This window comes from Pezoporus flaviventris, unplaced genomic scaffold (assembly GCF_033815535.1).
Source record: "Pezoporus flaviventris isolate CSIRO_AGI_PZ_B2104156 unplaced genomic scaffold, CSIRO_AGI_Pfla_v1 ptg000059l, whole genome shotgun sequence".
Taxonomy (NCBI): Eukaryota; Metazoa; Chordata; class Aves; order Psittaciformes; family Psittacidae; genus Pezoporus; species Pezoporus flaviventris.
The window spans coordinates 326,574-341,629 of record NW_026892607.1 but is presented as its reverse complement, the minus strand read 5'-3'; the positions used below and the strand labels follow the sequence as shown (position 1 = coordinate 341,629).

Here is a 15,056-nt window from a genome sequence, read left to right as displayed (position 1 = left end):
CTGTATGAGCAGCATCTCAGGGGTTCTTAAATACTGCAGATAACAGCCACCAGTCTCTCACAACAAACGAGTAAAGTGGGCTGGTATACACTGGTACTACCCTTCATCAGGGACTGTAGGGATAGAGCAAGGTTTAAACTTAAAGAGGGGAAGTTCAGGTTAGACAGAAGGAAGAAGTTCTTTACTGTGAGGGTGGTGAGGTGCTGGCACAGGGTGCCCAGAGAAGCTGTGGCTGCACCATCCCTGGCAGTGTTCAAGGCCAGGCTGGACAGAGCCTTGGGCAACATGGTCTAGTGTGAGGCATCCCTGCCCATGGCAGGGGTTGGAACTGAATGATCTTAAGGTCCTTTCCAACCCAAGCCTTTCTGTGATTCCATGTTATCTACCTTGATGGAAGATGGAATAATAGCACCTCACGGTTTTTTTCCTGTGACGTTACTTCTCTATTCCTACTCATCTTTCAGAAGTACCACCAATATTTCTGAATTGCCATTTCAAACAATAGCTTCAGAAATAATCTGACCTTAAACATCTACACTATAGTCACATCATTTCCAAACTGGATACATAACACCAAAGTTTCCTTAAATTTCTGTAACAGAGAGGGTCAGTCCTTACGTGTATAATTATGAGCACCAAGAATAGGCCTTCTGCTCAGAATCAGCTCTTAGAAAGTGTTTTCCTCCCCACTCTACCTCCATCAACACTAACAGGAGGTTCTTTTTCTGATGCACTGATCCATGCAGCTAGGCCATGTGAACACCCATTTTCATTAAATAAATCATAAAAAATATAAGTCATATAATTACTTAAAAAGAGCAAAATGAGCCGTGGATATACAGTGCAAGTAGTGGCATTTGCCATTATAAGGCTTGAATCTTCTCTTGCAAAACAATGAGTATGTGCCTAAAACCAAACCAAACCCTTTCGTTTTTAAAAGGAGGGTAAAACTGCAGAAAGAATTGTAGAACGGAGAGTTGGGTCTCCAGGTCCTTTAAGCCACAATCAAACACTTCATTGTAATTTTGTGCTTCTCAGCAAATCTGCTTTAAGAATTCCAAACAGTCTCCCTGGAACCACATACTTATTCCCCTGCCTCCAATCTAGCATGGACAACTCTTTATTTTCTTTGCCCTTCACTCAAGAGTGTGATGGATGTATTTACATAAACATGCACACAGGCACAGATATCTCTCTATCAAAATTAATCTGCAGATGATGAAAAGTGTAAAAGATCTAAGAGGCAAATCCCAAACAAAAGAGCATACTTTATACATAAATATCTTGAAATTAAAAAGATCTGAGATTAAGTGGTTTACCACTCATTTAGAATTGATTAGAATGTATTTAAATTTAGCTGAAAGTACCACAACATTGCTCATGTATTTGCATCTGCGAATAAGTAAATAAAAAGCCTGTTATTAAAGCCTTCATTAATTCTGATTATATGAGAACTTAAAAGCAAATCTGTGTACTACTGCTCTGTAAAGACTCCCAGCAACTCTACAGTAAAGCTGGCACTGCAACACAACATGTGTCAGCGAAAATGACTAACAGGATCTATTTTCAGTAATCTTATATCACACGGGTAAAAATATAGAATTAATGGTTTTGTATCATATTTCAAATATATTTTTTTATTCTAATTCATTCCCAATTCATGCGTTACTGTATCAAAAGGTGAGTTTTAGATGACTTGACATTTATGCACAATAGTGAAACACATTTTATTAAACTGCAATGTTTAGGCAGTATTCAGATGTGATGTGTATGTTATTATGAAGAGTGATCCAGCTATTTTATTTCCTTATAATTATGATGGCTAGAGGTTTAAAAATATATATTACATTGACTAGAAAGAACATCTCATTCTGACTACAGATTGAGAGTTTCTAGATATTTAATTGAAGCCAATATTATTGACAGAAGGATTCATTAATTTCAGTAGAATTTTCCCCAATTAAAGAACTTGTCTGTTGGTTTCTATGGAGTTTAGCAATTAAGTATGTAACATGCCCCACAATGGACCTTCTTGGAAAAATCAAGTTTTAAGCTATGGATGACTTGTGAAAGTCAGCTTCCCCCTGTCTCCCTTTCCCTTCCCCACCCCAAAACTTCTTCCCGTATCTCTAGCATTAATACTGGTTTAATAGCTTAAGAAGAGAAGTGTAACTGAAAAATTATTAATAGGTTCTTCAATCTCTATTCTTACACAAATAAATGTATTAAAGCAAATTTGTGCTTACAGAAACCTGAGTTTGCAACACCGATTCATGCGTCAGTCCTGACGGTCCCTTTTGGCTATGAAGGACAGTCCTGGTGAAACTACCTCTGCAAACTCTAATTTTCATGGCTTGGTCCAAACTCTGAGTGCATCTTTCTGCAAGTTGAGTGGGACCACAGATCACAGACCAGAACGCGTTCATAGTTCATTTATAAATGAAAGGTGATTTGGGGCAGCGCGGAGAGAAAAAGCAAAAGACTCGTGGAATTAGGTACACAGGTATTGCAATGTACTTCCTCAGAAAGTTTGCTTGCCACTCTCACAGCTGAAAGGTCATTCTAAGTTAAAACAAAATTAACCAAAACCCAACCTCCCTCCACCATTTAGCCATTAAACTCAGAGTTATGAGGTGAAGTTTGATTAAAGATTTTGCACTTTATCACATCTGATAATCAGACTAGTTTAGAACAAGAGATGGCCTCAAAATACATTACTTTTCCCTGTACAGTTATTGTATACCCAGTATATATACAGTATTGACACCCAGTAATCAACATCACAAAACATTTTAAGGCACTGTACAAAATAAAGGGATTTTTAGTTACACAGAAAACTATACCTGATAGTCTAAAATGCTGAATCCTAAACCATTTTTGTCTTTCTCCAGCTGAATAACCTTCACATCGGGAGACCATAATGCTAATTCCCCTTCTTCCTCCTCAGGATCAATGTCTTCCTTGGCTTTCACCTGAAAGATAAAACCTCTAGTTCAAACACCATTCTTTCAGCTCTTTACAAACACCATTCTTTCAGCTCTTTACAAACACCGTTCCTTCAATATTTTGATTATTAATATCTCATATATGCCCTAAAATATGACCTCTTGTGGAATTACAGCTTCATTGAACATTATGCATCTAGTTTTCTCCGACTTGCTGCCTTTTATACTCCCCTGGGACTATGCTTACACGTTTGAGCAACCTGGCATACAAATACCCACGTATTAGTCAAATTAGTTCTTACAATATTACTAACCTGTTACATGTTGATGAACTTCAGCTGTCCCATTAGATGCATAAAGGAAAGATAAATATCTTAGCATAAAAGATGCAACCATTGACAGCTAATAGACCAGACCATCAGGCACATATGATACTTGCAGCATTAAATATGCAAACAAAAACTTCCTCTATTGCAACTATACAAAGAGTATCTAATTTGAAAGAGCAGTTTCTTTTACAATTTTTGTGCTAATGTATAAAAGAGGTATAGTCACCCAGTTTTGTTGGGTAAGGACAGCTTCATAAATACATCTTATAAAAAGGCATCTTGTTTTCCAACATGTACATTTCCCATAATGCTATTTTGTCCATACAATCTTTGCAAAGTATCAGTGTATGATGTTGCAAGAAAAAAGTTAAAGTCTGATACCATTAACTTCACACTGATTTAACTTTATTTCTTTGAATAAATATGCTTGTTACACAGAGCACTGCCATAAGGCAAAAGGAAGAAATTTTTCTTCCACACACTCTTCATTGATGCTTTTGCCAAAAGAAAGCAGAAATATTATGAGATTGCTCTAAGAAGAAGGCAACCTCTGTTCCCTCAATATTCCCTTATGGCAAAGATGTGCAACTGACGGGATGCACATGGAAAGTGCAACAACAAAAACCACAGTGGAGCAAGTTCTGTTGCAACAGAAAGGGCCTTTTACAAAAAGGTGTAATACTGTGCACCTTATTCTTTCATGGAACATCCATATTTCTTAACTCCCCACCTTAGAGGAAATTAGATTAGAAAACATCAGAAAAGATGAGAAGTTGAGGTGTAAATCCTTTTTAGAAATAGGAACAACCATTACAAGTGTCAAGATTTAGTTTAAGACTTTAAAGCTTCTGTAGTGGAAAGAAACATTAAGTTTCTTCTTTTTTTTTCCCCAGTTCTATAAAAACCTACTCAGAACATGGAAGCAATCAGCTAATGGTGGCAAGGATGTGATTTAGTATAATTCAGAGCTCTCACTCAGCTATTAAGTGTAAGAATGATGCATGGGATGTACCTAGTCAGCATGCTAGCTCGGTGATTTACCTACCTTGTATTTATAGTACAATGAAGTTTCTCATGACCAACCCGTATAAACTGTAGTAAAAGTACCAGTGCTGCAAACATGAACTATCTTTCTCTGAAACACCAGCTGCCCCTTACAAGCCCAAAGTGATTGGCAAAGGCAGCATTATATGACAGTTTAATAGAAAACTGCCACATGTAATCATGTATTTTAGGAAATGTAATTTAATACTGAAAAGTGGTCTGGATCAAACAGCAAAAGGAAAAAAGGACATTGGCTTTAGAAAGTAAAATCCCTTTCTTAAAAGCATATGCACTTTTTAAAAAGTTATTGTCCTTTTACACACTGAATGACATGAGAACCATAGAATAGTTAGGGTTGGAAAGGACCTTAAGATCATCCAGTTCCAACCCCCCTGCCATGGGCAGGGACACCTCACACTAGACCATGTTGCCCAAGGCTCTGTCCAACCTGGCCTTGAAAACTGCCAGGGATGGGGCAGCCACAGCTTCTCTGGGTACCCTGTGCCAGTGCCTCACCACCATCACAGGGAAGAGCTGCTTCTTTATATTTAACCTGAACTTCCCGTTTCAGTTTGAAGCCATCACCCCTTGTCCTATTCTTGTAGCCCCCTTCAGATTCTGGAAGCTGCTCTGAGGTCTCCATGCAGCTTCTTTTCTCCAGGCTAAACAGTCCAATGTTAGCCTGAAAAGTCTACCTTTCGTTCTGGAGGAGAAGCTCCCATGGTGGGCTCATCCACAAGAGACTCAGTGCCATCATCAAAGAGTCGCCGACAGCAAACCAGCGTGAAGGGGGGTGGCACTTCTTTTAGAAACGTGACTGCCTCACGGCGCGATTTGCCATACAGCTGGACTCCATTTACCTGCACAGAAGGGGAAACACATCCACATTAAGATAATTAAAAGGATATCAACCAGATTCTTTTATTATATATTGCATAGACGTCTTTTCCCTGTTGAATGTGTGCAATTTTACCCAGGGATTCTGGCAAAGCTCGCATAGCTTTATTAACATAGGCTTCTGAAGCATACATGCACCACTGTTAAGACTTCAACTTCATCCTGTGGCTATTGACTGGTACATCATGGCTCTGCTCTCTTCACCTCCCTCTAACTAGTTTTCTGATCTCTCTTTTCCCTAGCCTAAATCTTTCCTGGCATTATTATTTCATTCTCATCTGCTTCTTTGCTGGGGACATATTTTTAGCATTAGGGTTATGTGGTTGAATTTGAAAAGATAAAAAACACAGATTTTGAGGTCTAATCAAAACTTTGAACACAGAACTAGAACAACTTTGTCCACTGTCTAAAATGTAACTGAATGGTTGAAACCAACACAGATCCTACAAAAAGCGTACAAGAATCTTTATATAGTAAAAAAAAACAAAACAATTACAGCAAGCAATTAAGCAGAAAGCCCTGACAAGGGTCAAAGCTTAGCATCCAATAAGCTTTAGATGCCGAGTGACAACAGAAGACTGTAAAGCCATTGTTAATCATAGAATCACAGACTGGTTTGGGTTGGAAGGGACCTTAAAGCTCATCCAGTTGCACCTCCCTAGAAGGGGAAGGGACACCTTCCACTAGAGCAGGTTGCTCCAAACCCTCTCCAACCTGGCCTTAAACACTGCCAGATGCCACATTTGACCCTAAAAAACACAGCACATAAATTTACATGTGTACATGTGCACATCTCTGTACATGTGCACTTGAGGCAGAGCTTCACCATATAATTCCCAGATCTCCTTTAAAGGGACTTGATCTTGTGCAAGACTACGCAGCAATCTCACTTTAGCCACATTTTCTTGCTGGTCACCTCTACATTCCCCCATTTTTTCCTTAGTGTTTTCTTCATTGTAAATGTAACTTATACTGCTGGGAAACACACTATAACCCAGCCAAGGAGAAAAATTCAGAGCAGTGTAACTGGCCTCCAACATGGTAAGATGAACTGCTATGCGTTTTTTCTGTAAGAATTACAGCAAGTGCTGAGCTATCAGGCTAATCCATTAGTTAATTATTTAAGCAGAAGTATCTATGCATAAGGATTTTTTAATGCATTGAGAGTGGCAGTGTGGTGGAACGCTACCAGCACTTCTCAGCATACAGTGATTGATGGGGAAGAGCTACTGTGCACTCCCAAGCAGACTTGGGGACTCCCAGGCTGCTTTTGCAGCTGCCAGACATCAGCCTCTACACAGGCAAGGTGCCCTATACCCCATCCATTCACCACACCACTCTAGTTTCTTGTGCTATCAAATAAGATTGAGTGAGATTTTATAACAAAGCTAGAAGGACACAAGGAAGCAATTTATTCCTAAAAAAGAACACAATGAAATTAGCTAGAATTAGGGGAGGGGAGAAGAAAATACCATGCTTTCTATCATATTTGAAACACATCATTAAAAATAACCAACATTCAACCTCACTATATATTACAAACAAAATTCCTTACTGATCACATTTTAATCCCAACTGTATCGGGCCCAGGTAGAGCTGCTTGTTTGGGGAATGGGGCTGTCACTTTTTCCATTGCAAACCCCTACTTAAGGGGATTTATAACTTGGCTGCAAAAACATACTCTGGCCTAAACCTGGCATATATAGCTTTAGCCCTGAAGCACATTTTTATTTTGTTGGGTTTTTTTCCAGCTACAGAGTAGAAACAAATTTATGCTCACTAGGTCTGGACATACCTGTGAACCTAATTGTAAGTACACAGTCATAAGTAAAACTGTTAAATATATACAATTAAAGTTTCCCAAAGTTACTGTACAGCACTGCATTATTGCTTTTTGTATACATTTTTTTCCTGCTTAGCGGCCAAGGAATATAAGCAACACTTCCGGCATTCCATTAATCCTTTCCTTTAGGAATCAAGATTTCCTCCATTAAGTAATAACTGCAGAAAATGTTTTAGGTCTTAGTGAAACCAGTATGAATTTTTGATGTTATAGGGTGAACAACAAATAGGCAAGAGCTGTACACCTAACAAATCAAGCTTTCAGAACGCCTGATTCTGTCCCACTGATGGCAAAACTTCTTTGCATGCACTAAAAAAAGGTTCAAATTCACCATATTCCATGACAAGCAGGTATTCAATAAGAAATTAATGTCTTTTCACTTGCAGGCTGAGATACTGATAGGTATAAATACATAATTACACACACACAAAACAGGTGTTCTTTTAATACAATCAAATAAATATTTTTCCTGAGCAAATAGGTCTGGTGTGATTCCAAGAACTTCAAAGCTGTCCCAATACCTCTTTATACGTACTTAAACAAACTTATAACAGCTTATACACACAGATATCTTCTAACACTCAACAAGCGAGTTCTAATGTGTAACAGGAACCACTATTCCTGAGACTGTTGTAAACCTCTTAGGAGTGACAAATATTAAGAAAGATTATCCACCAAGAAAGCTGATGCCAAATTGCTTAAAAAGGTGCACTAAAGGACTACAGATATTCAAGCTGAAACATTTCAGAGACGAAACCAAACATGAAGTCCCTAAGAGGTCACAAGAATTTGACATTTTCTCCATAAAAGAGGAATGAAACAGTGAAGAAAACTAATGTGACTTCCAAAGCACTACACTAACTGCTTCCACAACCAACTCTTCAATGCTACTGCACACACAGCAGCCAAACTAGAATTTAATACAGGCCTTTTTAAGAAGGCAAAGCAAACAGGAAATAGTTCTGTTTTGGGGTGGTTTGGTTTGGTTTTTACCTCCAGAAGTTCATCCTCCAGTTGCAGAAGACCAAGTGTTGCAGCTGGACCATCTGAAGCAATTGATGATATATAATGATGTCCATCAAACGTGTCAAGCTCAACTCCTAGTCTCAAAGTGTGGATGGGTAACAGCTGCCAAAAGATAAGCATGGTCGAGAATTAATATGTCTTTAACCACAACATAAATACATTTAGGATTCAGTAGCTCACCAAATTAAAGTAAGCACACAGTAAGATGATTACGTTTGCAATACTGATATCATCTGTATTACAGCGGAGGTGATCATAATTTCTCCATAGAAACTGCACAAATAAAACAAACCATCTACCTTTCAGAGAAAAAAGCAATTTAAGCTGTGTCCATCCTAGCCAAAAGGCAAGTTTTCAACAGAACTGAAGGAAATTCCATAACCACCATTAAAAACTCATCACAAGATCAGCTCTCTTACTCCTTTAGGAGGTACACTACTTTGAGGTAGGAAAAATATCCACGAAGTACCCTCTGCAAATAGCTGTTAAAACTGGCATCCTTGTTTCTGCAAGGTGAAATCACTGAACTCCTGTTAGCCTTTTTCCAGTGGGCCTCCTTAATTTGGAAGCTTTTCTCTAGGGAGCTCTATTCCAGCTGAAACCAGGACAGGAGCCTCCAACCATTATAGTCCCTTGGGTCTGCTAATACTAGAAAAATCATCTCTCTAACACTATCCAGACAAGACAGCAGAAATCATAGCGAACTGGGGAGAAGGGGTGATCAGCAGTATCTGCTCCTTCAGTTTCTCTATTTTCTCACTTTTTATTACTTGAGCTTAAACACTGCCTGCCCTTCTAGTTCCCATTTAATTCTGGATACACAAGTAAAAGGAGAAATCCATCGATCCCCAACATTCCCTCACACCCATGTCTGATTATGAGTGTATGGCCTTTCTTCACCAAGACACCCCCACAAGCATACAAATACATCAGCTCCACAAGCCTCTTTTGCACAATAGTAACATATGTATCTTGAAAATCTCTGGAAAGTCTCAGAACACTGAAATGAATTCCAGCTCTGACCATTTCAATTAAATGGACCTCCCTCTCCCTGGATCACTATGACAAACTCTTCTGCAGGATTATGACATTGTTCAGCAGAGCTTCAACCTCTGCTCCATTCTGTAGTGGCTTTCAACAACTTAAGTTGTTGGGGTACTTAAGTACCCCAAAATCTGAGGCTTATATTCATGGTTTGGATTTCGGGGGATTTTATGTTTGTGTGTGTGTTGAAAGATTCATTTCCCAATGCTACAAAAAGGTATTGGACCAGTGCAGAAGATAAGCAGAATATTGGCAGCCTTTTTTTTGGAAAAGTAAGATAGAGCCACAAAGCCACTAAATTTCCTAAACAAATACAACTGGAACTGTCCCATGCCCTCCTAGGATTTACCCTGCCAACATACACCATGAAGGAAACCATCATATAAGTCATACCTTTGAGTACTTCTGGAGCTCCGAATCATCTGTAATAGGCATATCCACATTCACAACCTACAAATTGTAAACCATAACATTTTTCAATAGCAGGACAATAAAGATTTTACTGGAATGAAGAATTCTGGCAAAAAACTGATGAGTAAAATAAACCGTGCTTAAACAAAGTCACACTGATGCAAAATAATTTTAAACAAATGTTAGAAAACTCGTTCAGACACAGAACATTTACAACTAGGAATGTGGTGATTATGCACTATTAGCAGACTTCAATATTATCCTATTCCCAAAGCCCAAGTGCCAATTTTAGTCAAGTTCAGTAATCCTGTATAAGCACAAAATGCCATTATCTTTGACACAAATGCCCAAACTGACTTGCCTTTTGAATTTGAAAAGTACAAATGCCTTAAGTTATTATTTCAGGCTATAGTACAGCCATTTAACATCTAAACCACCATCCTGTGCAGCATGCTCCTGACACGACTTGAAATACATGAGTTTAACCACCAAAACTGAACGCAAAGTGGATTATTTAGAAGAGTGAAAAGAAATCCTTTCAGTGTAACTTTAATTTTTTTTTTGTATTAATAATTATGTTGACTACCAGTTTTCTTGTAAAGTTCTTCCTTAACACAATTTATTTATCTGTAACCTTAGAAGATTATTTACTCCAATTTTAAATGCAGTGAGATGACATCTGTGGTGATCTATGGCCCAGAGTTGGGGTTTGCGACACTAAAGTTGAACAGGTTTGGGAGGAATGCTACAACTGTTAGATTTGGAAAATATATAGTCTTTGGAAATTTTTAGTTTAAACAATAATACTAAGCTTCAGCTTTTTCTTTCAGCTTAATTTTAAACAGGGCTTCCAACCTCTTGTTTTCCAGTATTTTTCCCAACAGACAGAATCCATCTTATGTTCTTTCAGTTGTGACTAAATGACTCTATGACTCATAACTCCTCAGCTTGATTGCTCATGCTTAGGTACCTGGTGACAAACACCCCACAGTCATATATCCCTGTACAGACTTCCAGAGTCTCTTTCTGTTTCAGCAGGACCTCAGCTCCTTCCACTGGTACCACAAAGGATCAGCAGCACCAAAGCCATGAGCAACACCAAATTCTCTCTTCAAACAGCTATTTCCTTTGAAGATAAATACTTCTGAGTGAATACTCAAACCTGCAGGCACTTTCAAGGTGACTTTCTGGGGGGCGAGTGTAGGAGTGAGGATAGCATGCAGCAGGGACTGCACTATCAGGCTGAAATCAAACTAAACACTGTTATTGAATGCAGCCAAGCAAGACTAGAGGTAGGTACCGCCAACAAGAAGTGGAAGAAGTGAAAAAATGACTTTCAAAACAGGATGCCACAACAGCTTCCTTCTATTATTTAAGAGGACCAATCGTTAACATTCTCACTCCTGACATTTTACCGGCGGCAGCTAAAGAAGAATTAGAAACGGATGGTTTCACGAACTAAGCAGGTTTTCGTCCTCTGTGGGAAGTGTGATGGTGCTAAGGGAAGTAATATCAGACTCTTGAAATGTAAGGATGGGAATACCAAGCAACTGAAGTGGGCAGCTGAACAGATTTATTGCATCATGTACATAATCTTACATGAACTTCAGATCTTAAAGGAGTGCTAATGGAAAGAAGAGAAGAGAGTTTCTCCAGGCAATTCTTAAAGCTACTTTAAATCTTCCAGCGAGTGACTGGAACGATGGCTACTCCAAGTAGTAAAAATAAGCGTCTCTAAATCAACTGGACAAGCATTGCAAAGAGAAACAGGGCATTTTCCTGGTGGTGGTGAGAATTTTTCAAGTCCTTGGAAAGAACAGCGGCAGAAGCTTTTTCTCTGTACCCACTGGCTAACACACCACTGAAAAGCAGCAGTGAATTACAACTTCAGTCAACTCCTTATGATGATTCATCAAAACAAGCTTTTGCTTGGCAATTATTAAATATGAAGTGAAGAAATATCTGATAGACACTGGCACCACAAAGTTACACTACTGTGAATTACTTCCTATTTTCCCAGCACGTTTGAGAATCATTCTTTCACTCTTCTAATATAATTTTAAGATTCTTCATGAAATACAAGAGCTCCATCCTGAGCTTTTTTTTTCCCAGGGCACAATAAGCCATAAATGAAAATCATAAAATCATAAATGAAATCATAAAAAAGCCACATATTTTAAGTGGCTGCTACGATGCAGATTTAAAAGGACAGTTGATTTTCTTAAATCACTATTCCTATCTAGCATATAACAATAGTATCTACATAAACAGAATCTAGAAAACCACCAACTCATTATAACATTCCTATATTTCACCTCTGATGTTATGGGAAACAAAATTTGATGTTACTGATCTATTCCAAACACAAAACTGTTCAATAAACAGCCAGTAATGCTAAGCTCACAGATCTGTAATTTAAAGAAATAACACACATGTATGCAGTTTACTGAAAGATAACATACCAGAACTTCATATTCAGGTCCCAGCAGGTTTTCCCACTTGGATTTCAGCTCATGTGCTGGAGGGAGCAGGACTCTTCCTAAATATTAAAGTGAATATTATATTTACAAGCATATTATACATTCAGAAGTAAGTTTATTTCTAAATACTTCAATAAAAATTCAGTATAAATAAAAGATTAGAGGGTGCAATCCCAAAAAGGAAAGTGCATTAAGCTGAGTCAAACTGTGCAAATCAAAAATGTCTTTCTTAGCGAAACAATGCAAAATGTCAGCTACTGCTAACGTGTGATTTATTCAACTGAGAGGTAGAAATGATGCTCGCATCGATGAGATGTGAGTTCTGTAGATATAGTACTGTAAATAAATCATTCTTTCAGGCTGCAAAACAAATTTCACATGGCTTCACAATTTGTTGCTATAAAAATGCTTACTACTCCAGGGAAGCATCATCTCCCATCAAAATGAACCCCCCTTAAGAAGTAAAACACCTGACAAGATATTGCTGTTATCGAGGGGCTGTGTCAGCACAACGCAGTCACAGACTATTTCTACAGTTGGCAGGTAGAAAGGCTTGTCTAGTTTAATTAGGCCAGTAAGTAACATGAGCTTTAATATAAGCTCCAGTTCTAAACCAGTCTTCCGTGGGAACTTGGCTATCTTGACATTTATATCTTTTCAGCTTTCTTACTTATGCAACCAAGGCAGTATTACATTCATGTAAGACAATTTGACAGAGCTAGACAGCATAAAATGACTGGCTGCCCTGCATTTGACCTCATCCAGAAGCTCAGTGCACGTATAAAGTTCCAAGCTGAAGAAATGTTTAACTGGTAAGAATCAAACTCTAAAGCAAATTCCATCTAGCAGCTACAGCAGCAGCAACTGAGGTCTGAATTATCAAAACCTGTTTTTTTTCCCCCTGAATAACTGTAATTTTGTCAGATGTCTAGACAAAGCACAGACCACTTTGAATTGCTGCTATGTCATAGTGAAATTTAGAATGTAAATCACAAAATCACTGCAAGGACATTGAGGTGCTGGAGCGGGGCCAGAGAAGGGCAACGGAGCTGGTGCAGGGCCTAGAGCACAAGTGTGATGGGGAACGGCTGAGGGACCTGGGGGGGGGGGGGGGGGGTGTTAGTCTGAAGAAGAGAAGGCTCAGGGGAGACCTTATAGCTCTCTACAGCTGCCTGACAGGAGGATGGAGCCAGGAGGAGGCTGGTCTCTGCTCCCAGGTAACAAGTGACAGGACAAGAGGAAACGGCCTCAAGCTGCACCAGGGGAGGTTTAAACTGGAAATTAGAAACAATTTCTTCCCCAAATGGGTTGTCAAGCACTGGAGCACGATGCCCAGGGCAGTGCTGGAGTCACCATCCCTTAAGGGATTTAAAAGATGTGTAGATGTGGTATCAGGGACATGGTTAGTGGGTGACTTGGCAATGCCAGGATAACAGTTGGACTCAATGATCATAAAGGTCTTTTCCAAGCTAAATGATTCTATGACTCTATTCTATTTTGCACATAAATGAGTAAAATACCTCAAGGGGGGTAAAAAAGCTCAGAGCCTACCTACTAGCAAAAGCCAACAGAAATGGGATGTCAAGCTGCCTCAGTTTTCAATACCTTTGTGGACTGCAAAGATAAAACATGAGCTTTGCAATGCAATCCTCATCACATCATTTTATAACTTTGTATTTTTCTGCTTATTAAAAACAAAGATTTAAGTTAACTTTATCATAACATAATCCATCACTGTATGACAGATAAGCATATTCTATCTGATCTACACTGAGAAATCACACTCCTCAGAGCCTACCAAGTGAGATTTCACTTGGAAATATCCAGAGCATCTTTAACCTGTAGGCTAAAGGAAATACAGATACTCAAGGATTCCAGAAAATCCAGATAACTATTTTATGTCACCCACAAGAAACCTGACTAAGGATAAAAACTTGAGGTTTTAAATAGAGCCCACAGTTCTCTCTGAAATAAATTATCTCCATAAAAAAGAAGGGAAGAAAAACGGTCCCAAAATTCTCAGCTGTGAGTGAAAGGTTTTTTCCTTCATTGAAACTGAATTGAAGCTTCTAAGGAGAAGTCCTCTTTGTGAGCCTTGTTATTAAACACAGGCTGATTACTATTCCCAAACTGCAGCAAGAACAGAACACCAGCACATTTTTCCACTCCTTCTACTTGCAGAGCTACTCAGGGACAGAAATTCTTTAGTCTCTTTTTCTGCTATTATAAAGTTATAGTGTGAACACACAGGACCTAAGCACCTGCAATCCCCTGTGCAGCCCAATATAGATTTGAAGGTTCACCAGGAGTAATGAATCTTAGGGTCAAGCTCTAAGTTCAGTTCTGTAACTGTGAGCTGTTCAGTTGGCCGAATACAGATTTCTTTGTCACTTCAAAAACACATTACCTAAATCTATGAGTTGTTCAGAGCAGGTGCTGATGCATGTCCACATTTGAAGTTTTCCTTTTTCTTTCTTTCAAACACACTTTGAAGTCTTCGCTTGTAACTTCCTCAGAACTGTGGAAACGTTGGCTGGAGTGATTTGGATTAAATATATTCAAATCCAATGGTATCACCCAATTCACTTAAAATACACCTTTTCCCCCAGAACAGCTTTTTCCACATGGCAGCTAAGAAGTTTCTTTCTAGTCTCTCATCCAGCTGGGATTTCTCATGACCTGAGGTATGTACCACATCTTCTATAATATGCAAGGCCTCAGACATGAAAATGCTTCCCAGGGACACCTTTCATTAGCAACAACTTTTAACATATTTAGTCTGTCTTTCTGCCTGCATTTCTATGCAGTTTTTCATTTCTAATTAGAAAGCATCAAGAATAAATCACGAATGTGTTGTAAAAATCCTGGTCAAAATTGCCAACACCTTCAAAACAGCGATTTTTTCTTCTTGCACTATCCTCCTGGTTTCACAAACTTACTATACAAGGATGCGGACTGTGCTCTAGTGCACTTCATTAAGGCACTACCTTTACCTGCCCTACTGCTGGATACTTTTCCTGGCTGCCTTTAAGTGTCT

The 15,056-nt window shown here is 38.8% G+C and overlaps 1 protein-coding gene across 2 annotated transcripts in view; it reads right to left on the bottom strand.

Moving 5' to 3' along the window:
• Positions 1–15,056, bottom strand: part of PATJ (PATJ crumbs cell polarity complex component) — a 148,738-nt gene that overhangs the window by 113,382 nt on the left and 20,300 nt on the right. For both annotated transcript variants that reach the window (XM_061469625.1, XM_061469626.1), the window contains exons 12-16: positions 12,002–12,078; positions 9,522–9,578; positions 8,052–8,186; positions 5,014–5,178; positions 2,844–2,972 (exon numbers count right to left, since the gene is read on the bottom strand). In XM_061469625.1, coding sequence (XP_061325609.1) covers positions 2,844–2,972; positions 5,014–5,178; positions 8,052–8,186; positions 9,522–9,578; positions 12,002–12,078 — 563 coding nt within the window. The remainder of the gene's footprint in view (positions 1–2,843; positions 2,973–5,013; positions 5,179–8,051; positions 8,187–9,521; positions 9,579–12,001; positions 12,079–15,056) is intronic.